We start from the raw sequence: 22,800 nt of genomic DNA, 5'->3' as shown, positions 1-22,800 counted from the left end.
TTGTCGTTGTAATCGAAAATGGCTTTGTATTGTATTGTACAGACCACCCAAATCATCAAATCTGATGTGTATAGGGTATTGGTTAAGATCTGCAAGTTGGTCCTTAAATGTCATTCTTCATATTTCAATGTTTCGTAATATCGATAAAGATATCGGTAGAGGTACTCATGTCTTAAATTGTCTACTAAACAATCAGGGCATAAAAGTTGCGAAAAGAGCAAACCATCCCATAAAATTAGCATAATCTGTCCATTCTGATTCCTAGCAGGCATATAGTCTGTCGAAATTAGGTTATGCTGAATTACTTTTTTCAAAATGTCTTATACTATCAGAGGAAGGATGAAAATGATTGTGAAAGTGGTTTTGGTATCACATCACTGTTTTGAATAATCATGAGACCTCGCAAACGAAAGTTGCCTTCTAGCCGAAAATATATGTATATTTTTAAAGTTGAATAAACCGGGAAATAAGTTGCCAGTACTTAAAACAAAGTTGTGAAAATGTGCAAAACAGGTGAAAATATGCAAAAACAAGATGGAATAATGCAAAAAGAATTGTTAAAGTGGGAAAAGATACTTTTTAGTCCCTTTTAGCCTCTTTACTGCAGCTGCATTCTTATCTGTTACAAAATCCAGGCACCCAATTGTAATTACTAAGCTAACCATTAGGTTCACAATAAATTGCCTTTTTTCTTGCAATATTCGCCATTAGAACAAGTTTTTAATTGATACACATGTCATGACAAACGATTGAGTCTTCTTTAGCCTATTGTTTTGGTGCTGAGGGTGTTTTTGTTCACAAAATAAGTTTGGGTTGGATCAAAAAGCAATGTTTTATTAAGCTGAAGTGGCAACAACTAGGCAAAGCATAATCTTTCATTTCGATTATACCGGGAATTACATTCTTTGCAACGGTTCGTAAAGCCAGTGAAACCTCAAACTAAAAAAAAATGCTTAAAAGTTCAGGCTGGGGAATCAATTCTTCATATGATCATGCTGCACAGAAGTGAATAAAAAGGTCCCAAACATGGGACAAGTTAAGAGTAAATAAGGACTCAAATGACAATAGAAGGATAAAAAATATCCTAAAATGTAAAGAATAGTGAAAAATAAGGTTAGAAAAGACGAGAAAATGGTAAAATTTCTGAAATATGACCACAAAAATTAAAAACATTTTTCAGGTTTGACCTTTTTTTCGAGGTCTACGAAACATATAATGAATGTTTACAGCAATAAACTAGATATAGTGACCCTTTAGATTGATTATATTCATGACAATTTCTTGAGACAAAACCAATTATATTTTTGAAATTTGGCATTGTAATTACTGTTGTAAGACTAGAGTTTACATTCCATTGCATGTGCCTTTTTTCTCATGGAGATTATGAAGTTAAAAGCTCCTAGTTTTCTTAGGAAGGATGAGTGCAATTTTTTTTCAAGAATTATGAGCTGAAAAAAGAAACATGCACTCCTGAGATGAAGGACACGGGATTTAAAATTTGAACAAAAAAGTAAAAGAGACAAGAAGAGCGCCACAAGGCCAGCATCATTGGTCTTTTCTGTCAACTGACACAGAAACAATGCTCCAACTTGGTCGATATATACTTACTGCTGGTCTCTCACTAGCTTTACAGGGTAAACAAATTCAGTTTGTTGATTCAGTTGAAGACAGGTAAATTCATGAGTGTCGATAAAGCATCACGATAAATATGTTGATGTTGGATTCGGGTTCACCAAAAGAACCTGGTCATACCGGACTGAAATCTTGTGTTATCGCGTTCTAACAAATGTCGTTACCAGAGTTTCCCAAGTTATCTATCTTGAAGCTGACCGATGATATAGCTTAACGAATGCAGACTTGGTCAATGATGATTGATGACACTTTCACAAAGAATCTATGTCGTTCCAGAAGCCCAAATTGAAGCCTTGCTGTGCTTGTCCCGAGACCAAAAAAGTTCGTGATGCGTGTATCGTGGAGAACGGCCAAGAGAATTGCCAGGCCCTGATTGAGGCCCACTTGAAGTGTATGCGGGATCTGGGTTTCAACATCTAAGAGCACTCACTCACTTTTAGATCATCATCATCATCATGAGTGCATCTTGGGACAATCCGTGCGACAAAGAGACCATGCTCTCGAAGAAATGTCTGGAAGATGCCAGATACGATAAAAGTAAATGTACATTGGCCTTCGAGAACTATAAGAAGTGCAAAGACTTCTGGATGTGGGTCAGAATTGAGCGGACGCGGCGGGGCATCAAACCCGCCCTGCCCTCCGTTCAAGACCGGCCGGCCATGAAAGCTAGTTACTTGAAAACCGGCAAGATCCCTTACTCGGTCGAAGATTAGCTAGCCAACATAGAACGGTCCGAAATATGAACATTTTTACCCGGGTTAGTGTCCGAACCCTTAGTCAAACCTCTAGAACCACTTCCGTTCTATCCAATACCATTTTGACCCGCGAGCGATCGCTCACCCCCGAATTTGCTCTCCATCTCCTCACTCCGGACACGGATTTGTGGTGGCAGGATCCGGCCACGAGTCTTGTCCCCTTTCCCGATCCTTATTGGGCCATCTACTGGCCTGGGGGCCAGGTCATGACCCGATTCGTCCTTGATCATCCGGCATGGATCAGTGGCCGACGGGTCCTGGACTTGGGGTGCGGTTGTGGGGCGACCTCGATGGCTTGTGTGAAGTCGGGTGCGATGTCGGTTTGTGCCAATGATATCGACCCCTGGGCCTTAGCCGCCACTGCTCTCAACTTTAAAGCTAACAGCGTTTCCGATGACATTGTTCATTACTGTTCAGACGATTTTCTGGCCCATCAATCGTTATCAACCTTGTTAAGAAACTACCAAGTGATTCTGGTCGGGGATATGTATTTTGATCAAGACCTGGGCAGCCAAATCTCGAACCTCACAACCGATTTCGTGGCCGAGTCGCCGGAGGGTGTGGCTTTAGTGAGTGACCCCGGTCGATGGTATCTGATGGATCCGACACATCGGACTCGAGCTCAATTGAATTGTGTGGCTCAGTATCATTTGCCTGGGGAAGTGCGACAAGATCATCCAGGCTTAATTACAGGATCGGTCTATCAGGTGATGGAAAAATAAATTTTCAATGATCACTCAAGTTTTCTTTGTTGTTTCGTTTATTTTTCAATGAGACCGTTCCTCACGAAGGGTATCAAAGGAAGGGTTTTGAGTTTTTATCTGGAGCTTAGTTGTTTTCTGAGATCTGGGGCCGTCTAATCAATCCAATAACACGTCGTTCGAACACAACCAAGTCCATTTGAGAAGGATCTTGGTCGGCCTGAAAACAAACCCTTTATGTGCTTGAAAGAAATCCCTTTTGTAAAATTGAACTTTATTCCACATGATGGATTTTCTTTTTTTTTTCAAATTCAGATTTGAACTCAGGAAAATCTCTGGAAGGTCCCAAGTAAATTTTTTAGTATCATTTAGATGATTATTATTCTTTATTCATGATGACTTTTTCCTTGAAAGATCTTCATTAGAAATTTGGTTTCATAAGACATTTGCTTTACAAAATGCACATTTGGTACAGAAAAATGTCACAGCTATTCAGGAACAAATTTGAGGCAAAAATAACTGTTTTACGATTATCATTAGCATTAACATAGCATGCCTATTTTTGAACTGCGACCGACCTCTAAATTTATATTAAAGTCTCTCATTTTATTTCTGTAAAATTATAAGGTTCGCATGCGTTAATGGGAAGATCATGATTTATGATGAATCGTCACAATAACTGAATGGACGTACAACAAAATTATTTCAGTATGCTCTTTTTGTTGGAAAATGCCATGTTATCGAGTGGCATGGAAAAGTGCTATAATCTTAATGTAATTCGATTGTATTTGGACACCCAGTTTTCCATTGCTAGAACTGCATTAAAATCGGAAAAAAATGTTCAGGAATTCTCCTGAAACTCCTCGAAAGGAGTTGCAGATGCTACCCTGCGGTGTTAAATCACGGTATATAATGCAAAGAACATATGTAACGGGCTCTCCACTACTTTGAGGCCTCCCTGGCTAATGAATATAATCATGCCACAAACAAAAAGTAGTTCGGTCTTAATCGGGATCTTTGCAAAAATCTTGAAAAGTCGACACAACGTGTGTGAAATTAAAATTTATTATCAAATAGATACGGTTTCTTTGACACGGTTCAGCAGGAATAGGAACTCGTAAATGGCACGAGTGTTTTACGGAAGGCAGGTTTTAGGAAACTTTGGATTGCAATGCGATCCAAGTATGGCACCTTGGATCTGTGCCAAATTTGGCAGCGTTTCATGGTCTCGAATCTGTGGGCCACGAAAGAGGTCCAAGCCGCTCATCGACACAACGGCAAACACGGCCAAGATCAGTCCAATGAGGATCTCATGTCGAGTTAACGTTGTCCGAAGCTTCCGCCTGAATTCAACATCCACTACAAAAAACGTCATGGCAAACGTCTCTAAAGGTCTGTAATAAAATTTACCAATATGTAGCTTCTAGTTTAATTGATGATTGCGACACTTTGTAAGATTCTTACCTGACTTTAAAAGGATTTGAAAATACTGCTGAGTCTTTACGCCTTGTCCTCGTAGAGATGCGCGGCGTTTACCGGATGTGTAGTGAACGGGCGAATATGTACTGGTGTGTGTAGTTTTTGCGACGTTTTTGTTCCTTTGTTGGGATGCGCTGAGCGCACGCACGTAAGCGTGGCCACATGTGGCCACTTACCTGGGGTATTGTGTCTTCAAATAGCCCTGATGGGTACTGAACGGTTGTATTCAATGTGGTAGCTTAAGTTATGTTACACATTTGTTTCTTTCTACTATCTGCACAATGATCAATGAAGGATTTGGGGGTTGTAACTTGATGACTAGGTAGATTCACCTTTTGAGTTTGACGACTGCAGGCACGTCACGCTGAACTCTCCAACAGCGAACGGCATAGCCCCCTTACGCTGCAGGAAATATGTTTTATGTTCTGCACTTCAGAGGGCGCTTTGTCATTCAGCCTCTACCAAATAAAGGGCCGATTGGCCCAATTCCTTGTTATTGAATTATAATGCATCTCTGTTGTTTTTGACTAATTCTATCAAAATCATATTTTCAATTAGTGCCTCGGGTCACATAATGTCTGGAAAAGAAATTCCGTTCCAGGCAAGGCAAGAGTAGTTTACGTTGCAATCTACCGTGCCGCTTCCCGTTTTCTTTGGGCCGGGTGACGTTGCAAGTAAGGGCCCTTATTGGTCGAGAACCTGGATCGATAATGTTTTTTAAATTAATGTACCAAGAGTTCCTTGAGGACTTAATGAGATGCGAAATCATCATGGCAGTAGTACCGACATTACAAGTAAAGAAATTGTGATGATTCGTTCCTTTTTCCAAAACAGGAACTGTAATCCCATTACGTTTTAAAGTGGTGTAATTGTAGCGACCCAAAATTCCAAAAAAATGGTGTTACTCATTCCTTATTTAACGGTCCACAGTGGCTTTTTGTTTTTCGTTTTTCTCTTCAAAGCTAAAAAAAAACTTGAAGCTTTAGGCAATCTTAACAGAAATTGCCATATTTTCATATAATGCATCCTGAATAAGGAAGATCACGGCTGACAATTCTTGAACAACATTGAAGGTGTTTGTGTTTTCAACCTTGCTATAATGGCATTGTTGTTGTTTTCTATTAGTGTTTAACTCTCCTCATTCAAATTCTGTACGGCTAAAAGGCCTGGTTCAGAGAGAAATATTTCTTTAGCTTGAGTATGTTCACTAAATTTCCCAACTCTCCATGATTTCTCCATCCATGAATTCACACAAATATTTTACACGGAAGAAGCTTAATAAGTTTGAGAATTTCTAATACAGTTTTTTCCATCACGACTTTTTGTCTCATGGGTGCAAACCAACAATAGTTGTTAGTCAAGACAGGGAAAAGATCTCGGTGTTAGATGTGAAATATTTGAATAACATTTACTCCAGAAAAAAGTAAAATGTTTAAAGCTGATCATCAAAAGTACTCAAAAGGGCTAAATATTTGGGAAATACTTCAAACATCTAATTAAATACTGTAAGAAATTGCCATTTTTTTGAACCACTTTTGAAGACTACACTTTCAAGTAAAAAAGACAAAAATCAAACCTAAATCAATCCGTTGTTTTGGGGTTAGTTTTTGAAAAGAACAAAATCAAGCAAAACAATGCCCATAAGTGAAACTTCAAATTTAAGGCATGTTTGAAGCGAAAAAAAACTTTAATTTAGTGAAGTATTGTGTTGTTGACGCCAAACATTTGCAATGTTCCTCATCAACTTTAGGAAAAGCAACATTAATATTTTCGGACACTTTTAGACACTTTTGAACACCATTGTTTTTGGACACTATTAAACAGTTTTGAACTAGGGTGGACAAAATTGTTCAAAGATAAAATGCCCACCCTGACGGTAACGCTAAGAAGTAAAAGGGTGCCCTGTAAAGATCTCTCAACAAAAGACAAAACTGACCTGAAAAAGTTTACTTCCTGCATTGGGTTCGAACCCACAACACCTGGGGAGAATATTTCATTCTATTCCCGCTGCCTCATAAACCGCTGGGCTACCCCAGCCACATTGATTATCATTTTGGTTTAATGTTGTATTGATAAATATGTTTGCAGTTTGATTCACTATGGATAAGTTTTTTATCACAAAAATGTATTTATTGGCTGCTCTTTGCAGGAATTATCATTTGAATTTATCTTCAAAGCCTTCTGCCAAGGAATCCTTGCTTCTGCATTTGCCACCCAGTCTCCTGTATCTGTTCCCTTATCGTACAGAAGAAGGGAAAAAGAAAGAGTGTACATTAAGATGCACCATATAAAGACTTTTTGCTGCTTTTCGTCGCCATTCATCTGGCAGCACTGCCGTCAAAAGTTCAAAAGGACACATGAAGTTCAATTCTTAGAAGGCGCTACTTTCTGTACATCGAGAGTCATTTGGGATTCAGCGGCCTTACGTCACAAAAAGGGAGCAAAATGTATACAAGGTTTGTCATTGGTTGAAATTGCGGGTAAGCAAAGTTGAAGGGGCAATCAGAGCAATAACTGTCAAAGTAAAAAGGCAGGAAATTCAAACTGATCGAAAATCGTCATTTTCAAGGTCAAGTTTCGCATGTTCCCGTCAATAATTTTGTCCAAAAATGTAACTACAACACGACATTTTTGTAGCCGTTTCAGAATCAATCACAATTAGAACCCTTTTTGCATCATACTCTGGGCTAAAAGGAAAAAAACCTTCAGACCAGTTCATAAATCTCAAGCTAATGCCGGCAAATCCCATCGGTACTGTAAACTTGACGATGGCCCAAATGCAAAAAGCTTCAAATTGCCCCTATGCTGGATTTCACAACAGATGGTCGCTTCTTTCATTGAATGATCATTTATCAAACAAAAATTAGTGGCTAAGATTAATGCAAACGAAAATGTTTTACCTAATATGTCTTCACTAAAGAATTTGCCAAAAGCAAAGTTAGTCACCCTTGGAAAATGATGAAGTTTCGAAGCTGCCGATCTCCAAATGCAGAATAATTTTGCTATGAAAATTAAGTGTTTCATGTTTCTTCAATGTAATAGTAAGTTATTTTTTCCAACTTAACCATACACCTCATGACCATTTATCCCATAAATCATCAAGATGCGTCTAATTTTTAAAGGAGAAGTTCATTACTTAAACAAAACTGAGTCTCATTATTTGAAATAGAGTATCTTAGGAAATTGCAATGACAAAAGAGCTTTTTAAGATGGATGGAATACATAAACAGGTGTTTGGTTATATGTCTACAATCTATTTCATACCTACTTGTACTTTTCACAAATTTCACAATTTTCCATAAAATTGGCCAGATTCTTCAATCAAACCTGGCATACGTGAATGAAAAGCATAAAACGTCATGTCAAAAATAATAAGATCAGAGGGCTTGTGACCAAGTTTGGCTGCGGGCAGTTTGTTACTTTAATTGCCAAAAGAAGACATCGAGTATATTACTACTAGACCTCGGAACAAAAGTTACAACCTGGAAAAAAATCTAAATGTTTTGTGACGTTATGCAGCCTTTTTCCTTACTAGTTTTCACATTTTAGGACATTTTTTACCCTTTTATTGTCATTTGAGTCCGTAGTTACTCTTAACGTGTTCCTTGTTTGGGACCTTTTATTTATTTCTGCGCAACATGATCAAATAAAGAATCTATTCCACAGCCTGAACCTTTATGCATTTTTTTTGGTTTGGGTTTTCTCTTGCTTTACTAATTGCTGCAAAGAATGTAATCCCCGGTATAATTAAAATGAAAGATTATGATTTGGCTAGTTGTTGCCACTTCAGCTTTATACAATATTTGGTCTATCTAATGAATTGCCTATATCAAATTCAACTCCCTTCTTAGTTTAGTAAAGTCTGTAAAGAAGAGAGCGTTCAGATGAGCTACATCTGCCGTCATTGGTTTGATCTAGAGGGCTAGTCAGAGAACCGACACTCACGAGATTTCTGAGATTTTTTGCCTCCCTCGCGGCTGCCAGGTGTGTGCGATGGGGATCAGCTCAAAATCAAGTTCCGAATGCAGGGAGCCAGTGAGCCAGCTTACATTGGGTAAGAGACAAAAATGCAAGGAGGCAAACAACCGTTTCCCCATAGTTTTTTCACTATTCCAACTTTTTGCATGTTTATTCCTTTTTTGCACATTTTACCAAGGTCTTTTTAAGTTCTGACACCATTTTTGGCATTTTTTTCAACTCTATAAAAATATTTCAGCTAATAGGGCAATTTATTTTCAAGTTCTAATTATAATTGGACGGTTGGACTGAACTGACGTGCACAAACATTGTTATATGACAAAGCAATGGAACTTGGCTTTGTCTGAGTGACTAAAATGAGCACTATTACGTTAAACTACCCCTTCTACTTCCTTTTTTGTTGCTTTAGAAATCTTTCTTACTACACGCGGTCATTACTTTGCACTTATTTTATATCCCTCCATTTCTTGAAGACCCGATTCTTAAGATTATAAGCCTTTTCGCCTTTTGACCAACGTTTTTGGTACATCTAAGTTTCAGATCTTTTTGTTTTGCATACTCCGGCTCGCCTCATAATCAATTGCACGAATTGGAAAGTGTTAAAGCACCTTTTGGCCGTCTCTAGTAATGACCATCAATATTGTAAATCGTATTAGCACAGCTAAACAAATACCAAAACAGAATGGCCCAAGATTGACGCATTCTTTTAAATGAAAAAATATCAACCTCAATACTTGGGCTTGACTTCGAACAGGCCACAGTGCCGATGCTTTCTACGGTTTTCATCCCTGTAAATCTTACCCGAAATATTATCTCCACATGCGGGTGCGCTAAAAAAATCCTCTTGCACACCAGTCATTAGCTGCTATTTTCGTGGCTTATCCGCTTCACCGCTTATCCGCTTAACCCCTTCCAAGAACCAATTAAATTCTGCGTCAACCGAAATTCTCAACTCCGGTTGGTTGAGGCATAAGGCAAAACGGTCAAGCGGTCAAGGGGATAAGCCACGAAAATATCTGCTATTGTGACAGGAGAAGATTGAACAAATAGTATCTCTTCCAAGAAGGAAAACTAAGCTTGAAGCAATGCAGGAAGAATCCTATTTTCATAGCATAACGAATCAAGACGACCATTGGTCTTCAATGTTTACTGAAGACCTACAGTATATGGTCAAAGGACGGACAAAACGAGGAACCCCTCTTCTGACTGGAGATTTTTCGTGACTTTGGAGAGAAATGAGTACTTTTTTTGGAAAAGTTTCGGAAGACTAAAATGCGACTTAAAACAAAGGCAAACTTTATGAACAACGAATACGAAAATTGGTTAGTTGCCGCAACAAAATCATCATCGCGTATAGGGGCATTTTTTGAAATGTGCAAAGAGATTAAAAGGAGCAGGTTTGTTCAGGTAATATATTTATATGTAGCTAAAAGAGTAAATAAGGTAATTTAAAACTCACTTTTAAGTACTTAAAACCAGACTTTTTCAATCGCACTTCTACTTTGCATCTTAGGACAATTTGAAGTAAGATCAAAGGGAGATTGATCGTACAGTTTCTGAGTTAAGCCACTTCATGGATGGCAAATAACTTAACATAGATATTATCGTTGATGAAGACCTATGAACATGGTCATTTTAGACCATGCGTAAACTAGTTTTGCTCTTGATTCAAACATTGTAATGATGAGAAAGTTTTCCTCAACTGTACGACAACCCATTGAAGTACTTGATTTATGTAATATAAAGAAATCCGAAATGAGTCATTTGTAATTCAAGAGTAAGAACTGTGAAACGTGTTGAGACAAACCTTGGTTTGGAGATTTTGTTTATCATCTGCTGCTTTTGCTACACTTTCTGAACATTATCGTACTCTCTAAGAAAGATTAACTTGGTTCTGTCTATTAGCAATTTCCTAAAGGTCAATCCCATTTGAGGCCCCTAATCTGCAAAGCTTGGTTTCCATTCCTTGCGTCTTCCACGTTTACAAAATGCCCTCTGAGCACACCTTTAACTTCCATCCCAGGCTTCTCGATGGCAATCGTGCATGAGTTAGTGAGATTGGAGACTTGGAGACCAGTGGTTGTGTACTACGAATACCATGTCGAAAGAAAGAATCATCCTTAGCTGAACGTTAATAGTACTCGTAAAGCGGTCAGCAGCCAGTTTCTCGACGGAGACCCCTGGTACGCGTTAACAAGCAGATTTGATTTTGGCCATTCAACTAAACCGCATTGCCACTCACTCTGGGCTGTATTATTGAATCAAAGATTCGATGGGAAAGATCTGACGTTACGGCCAACTCTTGCGGCACAAGGAATTCATGGGACGGGCCAAGTGTATTCAACATACTTTGAAGGCATTTCCACAAAACTGGAATATGTGTAGGTAACTGTCAAGCGAGGCGATCGAACGAGTTTGGCACACATCGTCATTAAGAGCCAGCCAGAGCCCTGGAGAAAACCTCAACCACAAATTTCAATGACGGGAGTTACATTGGTGACCAAGCGAACCGAAGACTGACATCGTTCATTCAATCATGAAGGCTGTTACCCCAGTTAACTAATTTGGATAGATCAATTTCACGGGACCCAATCCACTCCAAGCTAAACGTGTGGAGTACTTGTGCTGGTGTTGGCTTCAAATTGTCTTGCTATCGGTCCAAATTGAGATATTGTGGCAAATTTCAATGCTAACCGCTACGTGTTGCGAAGACAATGGCTGAATTGAAGTCTTTTATGCATCAATGGTTGAGTGCTGACTTGAACAACTTGGAGTAGGAGTTGTTGGGAATGAGTTTGAGCTACGATTGGTTAATGTGAAGTGATGATGCCGTCCGAGGAATGACGATTCAATTCATACCTTTGAATTTAGCCAGAATATGAGAAGCCCAACCATTGTAATGGTTCTCTTGAGTTTGGTACAATGGAATCAGTCAACATTGGGTAAGGACACATTTGTAGGTCATGAAAACTGTTATCAGGTTACTTTACTACTAAGTAGTGACGCACGCAAATGATGAGTTAAATTCTTTCTTAACGACTTTTAGGAATTTTATCTCTCTCCCCCAATACATCACAATACATCACTCTTTTAGACAGAGTGTAATACATTTTTAATGATTAGGGCGGGTGAAAATGTTGTACTGAGACCGACCACATACATTGATTGGAAAAGTCGCAAATATTTAGGAAACATTTGATCCTAAAGCTCAAATGTGGCTTGTTTATTGACTGAGATTGTATGGCCGATGGCTGAGGAAAATAGCTAAATAAAAGTAGGAAGATTGCCATTAAGATGGTGTACTGTACATGCCATTTACGACTATCTTCTGTGAAACTGAAAAAACGTGCTTGAAGAACAAATAGTACGATCTGTTTATAGGCTGATTTTGAACACCTTTAGTTACATCATTCTAAAAGTAAGCCTTCAAATTTGGGCAACCAGTGGTTTGGTGGCATGTATGACTGTTTTGGTTAAGGCCAAACAACGCAACACACCTGGATTGGCCTGACACATGTTTCCAAAACCAAGTCTGAACAGGCTTGGTTACTCCAACCGAGAGCTCAAACTGAGACCTCGGGCACACTTTGAAAGCTGCAACGGTGACAAGATCCCTGCCACCTGCAATGATCTCTAGTTAACCTTGAATTGACTTTTTTTCAAAGCCCTGACGGCAGGATAGTGACCAGCAGTATTGCCCAATTTTTTCTTGAGGTCCTTGAATGTTAAAAGGAGCTAATGGGTGGCCAAATTGAGGGTCAGGGGACGGGCTTCTAGAGATAAGGACTGCGAACGAGCTTCCCGCCAAATAGGCCTGCTCTTGGTCATGGCGACCCTGAGCCACTTTTCGAAAAGACTAGTGAAATAAGAAACGTAGATCTCCTCAATAAAAGGCAGGCCATTTTTATATTATATCATTGTAAAGTAGTTCGTTTCAAATGGAAGGTGTCAAAACTTATGTAGCTGACCAAGAGCAGGCCAAATATTCGAATTTTATGTAGTATTTAGTACATAACTTTGATCAAATCTAAGCATAAGTTCTCTAAGCATAGCTTTGGCCAATTTCATCTATTCAACAAGGTCTTATGTTTTTGTGACTTGATACGACCACAAGACCCAAAGTTTGGATCAATGGTTTCCCATTGATCTGCAAAAAAGTGTGCCTATCAATGAGGGCTAATTCAAAAAGATGAAATTAAAATCGACAAAAATAGTTCAAGAAAAAGGCCTTTATTAACTGAGCATTGTTTGTTTTTTTGGACTCTTGAGTGGGAGTGAGTCAAGCCTGTCTTTAAAGCTCGTACTTCGGAGTTCAGGGCTTGGTCATTAACCCGTATGAAAATTCCATGGCCAAATTGGTGAGCGAATGCGCATTGTAAACGTTAGTCCAAGCCTTGACTCAGAGACACGAGCGTTTAAAAAACTCGCCTCAGGATACCAGATTTCGACGCTCAATGTTAGCAATAGGGTCTTGGTGGGTTTCTTCTCAAAACACAAAACACTTAGTATTGCCTAGTTTTTGAAAGGTTTGACTGACAAATTATTGTCATCCACGTCCTGGGAAAATTTTAACGTATCATTTGTCTTTTTAAGTTTCCATTTTTTTGGCTGACAAACCTCAAAGAGGTTGAAATTAATTTTAAATGTTTAAACTATTTTTCTGAGGCCTGCATGAGCCATGCCAAGCTAAGCATTTTAAGGCCAGATCTAAAGTTTGGTAGCCATTTTGACAAATGAAAAAAATCCTTGGGAGTTCCTGATTTGGTAGATTTTTGTCAGTAATAAATGAAACCAATGGCAAGTTTTTGTCACGCAGTCTTTTTCGTAGGGATTTTCGCTTGGGGCAGCAAATGTGGAAACACTCTTTTCCATTCCTATTTTTCATTACTGTTATTTTTTATTCTGTCTTGGCAAGAGGTGTCAGTTTGGCCCGTTTTTACAAATCCCAGAACAAACTGGCAGTCAATTTTAAGGTACTAATAATTTTAAGGTACTATAAACCAAAATAAAATCAGATAAGAGCAATTATTCAATACTCTTACGTATACATAAGATTAATTTATGAAAAAATATTGCGCATGTTTGTTGCCAATGAAATTCAAAATACCGACTATTCAAGAAAGAGAAAAAACAATAAAAAGGACGGCATTGTTTGACTATAAAATCAAACTATGCCTTGTTGCAGTTTTTAAATGAGAATGCAATACTGGTATTCCAAGTACAACAAAAAACAACAGAACCTAGATGTTCTGTAATGATTTCTTACTATCCGTAATGTTAGCTTGTACCTTCCTCTCATCAATAATCACTTCACTTTCATCAAGTTTTGCATTTGCTTCTCCAGGTTAAATACAAAAGTTAAGCAAGCCGCGTAATTGGATAATGGTTCAAAGGGTTTCAACTAGGGTCCAGATTCTCCTCATGGAGCGCTATTGTGAAGACCTGAGTATGACTGAAATGGCAAAATCGAAGTCATGTTACATGACAACTCAGCAATATTGTCAAGTGGAACCTAAGTGTGAAATGAGAACAAAATATTAGTTGCAATCAATAATTTTGTTTTCACGTTTGGCCTTTAAGCCCAATCCTTGATCCCTGACACTAGGAAAGCCAACCAAAGTTATCAGTGATCTAAGATTGTGCTTTGAGGCCAAACGGGAAAATGAAGCTGCCAATTATAAATAAAATTTGACATTATTGTGATAGCATTTTTGTTTTTTCCAATTTTGCACGTAGTTTGTACATGACACTATTACTTGCAAGTCATGGGACGTGCATTCAATTTTAGTATTTCAGTCCTGACAGTGGCGGCCCTTTACGGAGAATCTGGACCTTACTGGAAGCCCTTTGATCTATTGGCAAGGGTTCGCAGGACTGATGGATTCAAGAACAAGGCTGAAAGGGACGAGTGATTTATGGGAATCGATCCCAATCTCTCTCAGGATGTCTTGACCTGACAACTTCCATCTTTCCATTGACCGAGGTGAAATTGCAATTTTGCTACACAAATAGAACTAACTATCTTTGCTTTATGGAATGGGCCAGTCTTAAAAGTCATTTGTCAAATCTTGCCCCAACTTTTAGTCCAGTTTTTAATAGCTATGGATTGGGTAAAGATGTTGTTTCTTCCTTCAAATAGTGTAACTTAAGTCAAGCATCTGCCCAAGGATTGTCAATTTAAGGTTCTTACCTGGTCACAAATAAAGAGCAACAATTTCTCTAAAACGGCATGGGCCATTCATTTATGGATTAAAATTTGTTCTCTCCTACCATCTAACTCCAAGAGAAAATAGTAAATAAATGTGAATGTATGGAAGTGATATTTTCTTGACAGAAACCACCCGCCTGAGTCGTTAAAGAAAAAACATTTCATGACCACAATTCAATAATCAATTGGCTTAGGCTGATAACTTCTTTTAGCCCTGTATCTTCAATTTCCTCTTACAAACATTCCAGGTGGTCCTACCAAAAGTTGATTATGTTCGGACAATGTACTAAAACGACGAAATTCGAAAAATTATACGTCGGACTGAATGGTTCAGTTTTATGACTCAACTAGTGTTTGTAGTGAGATGTAATTTAGACCAAACCAATCTCTTCGCCTTTCGTAGATATCAGCCCCTCTGTGGTACAAACCAAGAGCGAGAATTCAACTTAGAAATAAGATTGGACCGACCAAGTCAGGATCCTGGAGTCCCAAAACTAGTAGGACAGGTGATCTTTTTCGCCAACTGCGTGTAAGAAACGAGCCAAAGGTTGAGAGAGTGACATCAAAAAACAAGATTTTACCACGTTCAACATGCACACTCAGGGAAGACATCCTTTTACGGAAAACGAATGGCAAACTTTACAACAGTATTTTAGTTCAAAAGGCACTGATTATGGTAAACATCATAAAACAGGGATATATTTTCACAAAATTGATGCCAATTTTTTCACCTAAAATTAAACTTGGTATTCAACAGAGATCGACTTTGTCGTTACAATAATTCATGTGTTAAATCTCAAATTATGCCAACACACAGCAAATCGCAAATTTGAATCGAAAGGCATATCATGGTTTTTTGCTAAAGAAGCCTCGCGAGAAAGGATCCAATGCAAAATGAGAAGGTTCGTTTGTAATATTGTTTGTTGATCTGATAGCATCTTTCAAATCAGATTTGGACAAATTTTTAATAAATATCATATAAACACCAACGCCAAACCCTTTGTCTCTGCCCCAAGGCCCCAGCCGTTTAACCTTCAAAAGCAGATGATAAAGCCATACCGGAGACCATCAAAACAAAACTGACATACAATTGGCAACACCTAGAAGCACTAAGCGGTCCCTGGTTGCTGAAAGGTGCTCCAGCTGAATAAGTTCAGACGGAGTGAATTTCCCTCATAGCGGGGCTGGAACGTCCCAGCACCAATGTGTGGACTTCGAGAATCACCAGAGTGACCTTACTTTCGTCTTGTCCTGCTGGAGCCCTCTTAGATGGTCGCAAAGGCCAAGCTCATGGTCCATGTTATCTCTAATATGAAAGCCCTGACCCACACAAGTGAAGGTCCCTTAAACATCTGTAGGCCGTTTTCACAAACATCCCTCAGCGTGCATATGTGGTCGATTCCATAGCCCTTTTTGAGCCAAAAGCTTCATAGCCAAAGAGTACCGTTTGAATGTATTTTTTGGGGGTGCTAGGGTCCAAGGAGTGAGCCTCGCCCGGCCATCACATCGTCCTTTTACTTTTTTCCGATAGGCAGTGTTGTGTCCGTATCAGTTTTGGTTCTCCGTCTGTGGCAGGGTTAGCGTCTCAAAGTTTCCTTGAGAAAGGTGGGGGAGGAGATTCGAACCGGGGACCTCTCTCGTAATGTCTTGAATATTTGCCCTCTCCGGGCATTTTGAGCCATCAATCATGAGGTTCTTGTTCAAAGGGGGGTAGATGCGCTTGATCAAAAAAGGGTGTCATCTGGCGGGAATTTGATTGATGTTGGAAAAAAATTCTGTGAAGTGATTTCAGTGGTCGAAAATGGAATCTCTTGAAATCATTAGATTCTTAACCCATTTTTGAGCCCTACCCATACTCATCTTCAATGAACCAAATTGACAACATTAATAGGGATTGTGACAGATTTGAGGTATTAACCCTATATAATATTTCAAGTGCGTATCATCTGTGGCGCGTTCAAGAACAAAATCATAACAAAGCCAAAAGAAAATCAAAGTGAACGGCAATAAAATTTCAATATTTACAAACTATACGAATATTGGAAATATGAATAACACAAATTGTTCATTAATAACTTGTAAATCTTAAAGCAATGTGTAACAAACGAAGAATAAAGTTCCTTTTTCAATGACAGTATTCCTAGTAAAGTAAAGTAGCTTTTCCTGATTTCAATAAGTACCCGCAAACATCTTAAATTTATATAATGCCTTCTTCAAGTTTTTAGTTCATGCGTCAATTCCCCAGAGTGTGAAAAGTCATGCAGAATATCATTCATCTTTTAGGTCAGGATGCTCCTCCCATTGACCGTTGTGGTCTTGAGGCCAGACAATTGAGGACGCTGGACAAAATTGAGTCCATTATCGAGGCCAAACTGGAATTGATCCGTGAGTTGATCAACAAATCACGGAGAGATGTCACTCAAATGAAGGCCAAGGCCTACAATCAAGGCCAAATTTACAACCTACTCTTCCTTGGGGCTTGGGTGATTGAGATCGTTGGGGATTGGGTGACAAACAATCGGACCTTCGACGATTTTAATGGACAAGAAGACATGGTCTTATCCAATTATGGCATGACCTTTAGTTTGGGCGTCGCTGACCAGGCCTCAGCCATTTTTGGTGGATTATCCAATCCGGCTGATACGAGGAACTGCTTTTTTGTTGAAGATTTTATGACAATTGCCAATGCGTTCCAAGGCCTCAAGCTTCGGACTTGTGAAAAGAGTTTTGACGATCGGGCCTCGGATTTTGAGATCATCCTTAAAGCCAAGATGTCGTGCATCTTGGACAGTTTGGAAGACTCTTCAGCGGAATTGCGCTGGATTTTGGACGAGTTTCTAACGGGTGTGTCTCTTCGAAATCAGATTCTGGATGAATCATAACAAAGTGTGGAAGGGTCGGAGAAAAGTGAGGACGATTCAGAGGAAAGTGAAATAGAAGCAGACGACAACGATAAAAAAGACGAGCAATCTCAAGTACGATGACGAATGTCTAGTGTCGTATGAGTGCAACAAGTACAAAGCCTAATGAAATATATATTTTGAAATGCATTGCACTGAAACTGAAAAAGCCGTTGGTATTGACAAGGAAAAGGTAATTCGTCCATGTCTCAAAAAACCGAGTAAATTTAATTGGAGAGATGGCTTTTTTTAAAGTTTGGCTCGTGTCAAATGCGGTTCAAGGCCAAGGTTAGTGGTTGTCGTGCATTGGTAGACCGTCTGCTTACGTTTTGCTAACCTTGGTTCGATTCCTGACTAGGCGGGTTGCTGCTTTAATGACTTAAGTGTGCGAACCTGCGGTCATTCCCGATGGTGAGCAATGATTTTTCATTTTTGACTTTACACTACTAGTGATATCAGTATTTGCCAAATTTCTTATTCTGATTGGTAGTATCCTATGTTTTTGGTACTCTTTAGTCTCGCATGTATTTCGGTGCTTCTGCTGTTCCCAATAATGACCTGTATCTTAGTTCTTCATCTGTAAACATCATTTGGCTTTATAGTTCTCATCCTGATCTTTATCACGCCCACATAACAAGGCGCAGTGTTAGTTTTGGAACCACGCCCCTCAACCTTCAACTTCTTTGCACCCCAACCCAGCGACGCCTTTATCGAGCACCCACAGGAGCTCGTCGTCTCCCCCACGAATCTTCCACACGATTCGTGAAAATGCAAGGGCCTCATTGAACAAATCGTCAATCGCCGCGTGCAAATTTCGAACAAGTTGAATTTGGTCCACGATTTGAATAGACCGGAGGCCGATTTAGACAGGCTTTGGAGTCTACTGGGAGAAGCTGAAAACAAATTGGGCGAAATGATGGATCTATACGATGATGTAGGACTGGAAAACGCAGTCAAGGCCGAAGCAGAGGCTGTCAGGTCATTGCCACTCACGAATGGACCACTCAAATCGGCAAAATAGCAACACCTCTCATGTCTCGTGCTACTCCAACCCATGATGTCCTATATTTTCCTTGCCAACTTCTTCAACGGTCCAATCCAATCTAGGCGCCCGGTTGAACACCGTTAGATCCAACCTGACGGATGAAATAACTTTCATACTCATTTCATGAGTGAAGATATCAGGGGGAATTTTGTCATTCGGGGTTTACCTGACTCTGGCGCGGCCCAAACGTTTTTTCCAATTCCAATTTATGCCCAGAAGGCACTATCCTTGATCCGTCTCACACACCACTTAGTGCAGCAAACGGGACATCGCTCAGAAACGTGGGCAAGTTTCAATTTATTGGCCACGTCAGAGGCGGCCCTCAGGCCAAAATATCCTCGGCTGTCTCCCCGGATATCGGTGGATACGCACTCTTCGGCAAGAGGGACCTCCAAGCCATGGGGATCTTCTTCTGCTGTCCATTATTGTCGCCCCAAGGAGAAGACAGTTGCCAATGTGATCACCTCGGAGTCCAAGGCCACTGGCGGGAATGGGGCCGCCATTGATTCCGAGATGAATCTTGGATTTACAACGGTACAGTGGGAGGATATAAAACGAGCAAAAGAACGACTCAAAAGTAGTGGAATTGAGGAAAAGGTCATCGAAAAATTTCTGGTTGATTCCGCCGATGTCATGGTCTTCATCCTGGGCCTGCAGACTTCTTATTAGTGATATGATTGAATTGTCATTGACACCATTTGAAAGAGTGGAGTCTGACAATTTCATAAATGAGATATTCTTAAAAAATTGACATAATTCTCGCCATGTCTTTTCTTATGCTTTAAATGACCAAAATTTTGCCGAGAAATGAACGCATCACCTTTCCTCCCTGAAATGGTGTCTTTAGTTAACTACACTTTTGAGCAACCGCAAACAACATTTGAGTTTTTTCGCCAGTTAATCAAACAATAAACCACAAAGGGAGAGGTAGTCTTCAAAAATCAAACCTTTCATTCAAGAAAAATGACGCTAATCTAACTACAAAGGGGCTCTACCTGCAATTTTCTACCTGTCATCTGACAGTCAAGCTGAGATTTATGAAACGATTGCAAAGAGCCAAGCCAGATAAGCCGTGCATGAAGTTGAACGTTGATCTGTGGATAATGTCTGACACATCCAACCACATGTTTAAAAAGCTTTACCTGTCTTCAACTGGATGTGTTCATCAAACTTTCCATTATCTTGGAGGACTACCGCCAAATCATGGACAAATCCTGCTGGATAACTTGAACCTCCATTATTGTACAATTGCGTCGACCCAAAGGTCATTGATTGATATTTCATTCCATTTAACCTGGGAGCTCCTAACTCGACATTTTCCTCAGTATGCTTCTCTTGCGAATCAGCTATTTAACTTGAAGGACCTCAGTTGGGGTTCTCAACTCGAGTAAAAAAGGGTACTGCCGAGCAATCAAAGATCAAGATCGAGTCTTGAAGCAACCCTTTGTTCGAGTCCTAGAAAGGCAGGGTCACGTTTTGACACTCGGTTAGGCGTTTTTGATTTTTACTTATGTACCCTCCTTTGCTAGAGATTGGAGCCCTAGCTAAGGTCCTTTAAGCTAAAAAGCTGGCTTTCCGGATCAGTACACAGGAGTTGAAGGGTTAAGACCAAATTATTTTCAAGATCAAGGACATATACGCGCCTGCTGGAATCTTGACCATTCCTGCAACAAACTATCTTTTTACAGTCATTCATTCATGGACGCCTGGAATATGGGCGTGGAGGCTAATGTTGAAAATTACAACACCGACACGAAACATTCTTTTTCAAATGAACCTTTCTCCCATTTCACTTTAACAACATGTTTAAATTTCCAGCTAGATCGAACGGTTGAGTGAAAAGTTATGCTCTCCTAAAGATGTGTACATAATACATTGCACATCCACACAGTTTTTGCTGGTCGGCTCTTGCCACGGGATATAAATCTTCAGCCTTCTGGAACCAAGCTTGTTGCAGCCAATGGATCTACTATCTCCAATACGGGGACGGTAGATAATGGTCTGGCCACGTTGTATACCAATCACTTCACCAATGTGTCGGCAATCGTTTCTCCGGATCTTCACTGTCCCATATTGATTAGTTTTGGTGATATGGTAGCAATGGATCTCCCCCCGGCTGATTTTCCATGTGTTTGGGGCGTGAATGACGGTAGTCACGGGGATACTGTCTTTAGAATCAAATGAGATTTTAGTGACGTATTACTCGAGGTAGATACACTTAAAAAAATCAAGATGATTACCTGGACGTCTTGGTGGACTCATTGGGAAAAATATCCGGAACAATTAAAGGACCGCCCATGAAGATCCATCTTGACAATTCAGTCCTGGTCAAACCATGCAAGGTAACAACTGCAAGACAAGTTCAAATACATATCAAACTGATGGCATCTGCTCTAGTTAATGAACCTCGCACGGCCAAAGTGATTGTTCCATGTCCTGAACCAACAGAATGGACTTCCCCTGCCCACTTTTTTGAAAAACCGGGAGGGAAGAAAGTGAACTGGTGACTGATTTTCGATAACTCAACAAAGCAATAAAAAGACCAATTCACCCGTTTTCAGCAGCACCAGATTTCATCAGGCAAATCTTACCGAAATCACGATGGTTTGCAAAGGTGGATGCTGTCCATGGGTATTTTCAGGTCTCAATGGACTATGAAAGTTCCCTGCTGACAGCATTCTTGTTGCCAGAGGGAAAATATCGATACACTTACGCCCTAATGGGCCTCAACTCAAGTTCGGATGAGTTCTGTGTTCGAACGGATGCGACGGTTCAAGGTTTGGATTGGCTTTTAAATATTGTGGACGATATGCTAATCCAGGCTCCTACCCGTGAAATGTTGTTCCAAAGACTAAGGGGCGTTGGAGCGTTATCGAAAAGCAGGCATATGCCTTTCGCTTGACAAGCTAGCTATCCGCCAGACCATGAAGTTTGCGGGATTTGTAGTAAGCTAAGACGGCGTTTGCCTTGACCCCGCAAAACCTTCATTCATAAGCAATTTCCCAACCCCAAAATCCATATCCGATTTTCGCTCATTTCTCGGGTTGGCCAATCAATTGGGGTCATTCCTACCAGACTTGGCCCATGGCACGGTCAGAATCAGAGAACTCCTGAAAAAGAAGAATGCATATCTTTGGCTAAGCGAGCATGAGACTGAGTTTCAACGTATGAAAGACAATCTGTGTTCGCCCTCAATCGTCAAACCATTCGACCCAAAGCTCAAAACAGAACTTTTGACCAATGCTTCACGATTACATGGCCTTGGCTATGCGCTCATACAACGTGACGGTTGGGGGAGGCCAAGGCTAATTCAGTATGGATCAAGATCTCTCTCAGCCGCTCAGAAGAATTATGCCACAATGTGCTCAAGGCCTCAGCTATCCTTTGGTCAGTGGTCAAATGTGATTTTTATCTACGTGGACTCAATGGATTCAATGTTGTGACAGATCATCGACCACTATTAGGAGTATTTGAGAAACCTCTTGCTTCCCTGGCAAACGACCGACTGCAGTGAATCAGGGAGAGCTTGGTTTGCTATACCTTTGATGTTACGTGGTCGGCTGGTAAATCCCACTTGATTGCCGATGCGTTGAGTAGAGCACCACTCTTCCTGTCGAATGAAGACATCGACATTGCTGTGTGTGCGGCAATTGATGCGGCTGCCCTGGAATTGGGATCTTTGGACTTATCCTTGAACGCATGCAGGACCTTCTTTGACGAACTTTGCCTAGAAGAGGGTTTGATTCTACACGGTAGTCGCTTATTCATCCCAAAACATACAGGTCATGCTGGAATGGCAACGACGAGCACATTGGCAAGACAACTTTACATTTGGCCACACATGCAAAAAGATATTCGAGTTATGGTTGCAAGTTGTCCAGCTTGTCTGGGAAACTTGCCATCCTTACCAGCCGAGCCAATCCAGGTTGCTGTTGCAAGTTTTCCCATGAAGAAGGTTTCGGTGGATCTTTTTGAGACGGAACATCACCATTATCTCCTGATGGTCGACAGATATAGTGGGTATCCCTTTGCGTCTCGACTTCGTGGCCTTTCCACCAAGTCTGTTTGTGATGTTCATCTTCAATGGTTTTGGGACTATGGT

General features: G+C 40.1%; 2 protein-coding genes and 1 long non-coding RNA gene across 3 annotated transcripts; 2 read left to right on the top strand and 1 right to left on the bottom strand.

The window, feature by feature from the left end:
• Positions 1 to 2,219: 2,219 nt before the first annotated feature.
• Positions 2,220 to 3,128, top strand: LOC131881644 (electron transfer flavoprotein beta subunit lysine methyltransferase-like). Its single transcript, XM_059228570.1, has one exon. The coding sequence runs from the start codon at positions 2,372 to 2,374 to the stop codon at positions 3,107 to 3,109; it is 738 nt and encodes a 245-aa protein (XP_059084553.1). The 5' UTR covers positions 2,220 to 2,371; the 3' UTR covers positions 3,110 to 3,128.
• A 1,007-nt stretch (positions 3,129 to 4,135) lies between these two features.
• LOC131881649 (uncharacterized) lies at positions 4,136 to 4,843 on the bottom strand. Its single transcript, XR_009373377.1, has 2 exons — positions 4,553 to 4,843; positions 4,136 to 4,482 (listed from the first exon to the last, which is right to left on the bottom strand). It is a non-coding gene; the product is annotated as an uncharacterized LOC131881649 (long non-coding RNA).
• Positions 4,844 to 10,593: 5,750 nt separating this feature from the next.
• On the top strand, positions 10,594 to 17,801 carry LOC131881645 (uncharacterized). Its single transcript, XM_059228571.1, has 2 exons — positions 10,594 to 11,487; positions 17,037 to 17,801. The coding sequence occupies exons 1-2, from the start codon at positions 11,424 to 11,426 to the stop codon at positions 17,633 to 17,635; spliced, it is 663 nt and encodes a 220-aa protein (XP_059084554.1). The 5' UTR covers positions 10,594 to 11,423; the 3' UTR covers positions 17,636 to 17,801.
• Positions 17,802 to 22,800: the final 4,999 nt, after the last annotated feature.

The sequence above is a fragment of the Tigriopus californicus genome, chromosome 6 (genome assembly GCF_007210705.1).
Source record: "Tigriopus californicus strain San Diego chromosome 6, Tcal_SD_v2.1, whole genome shotgun sequence".
NCBI classification, from domain to species: domain Eukaryota; kingdom Metazoa; phylum Arthropoda; class Copepoda; order Harpacticoida; family Harpacticidae; genus Tigriopus; species Tigriopus californicus.
The sequence above is the reverse complement of the archived record's forward strand: the minus strand, read 5'-3'. Positions and strand labels throughout refer to the sequence as shown.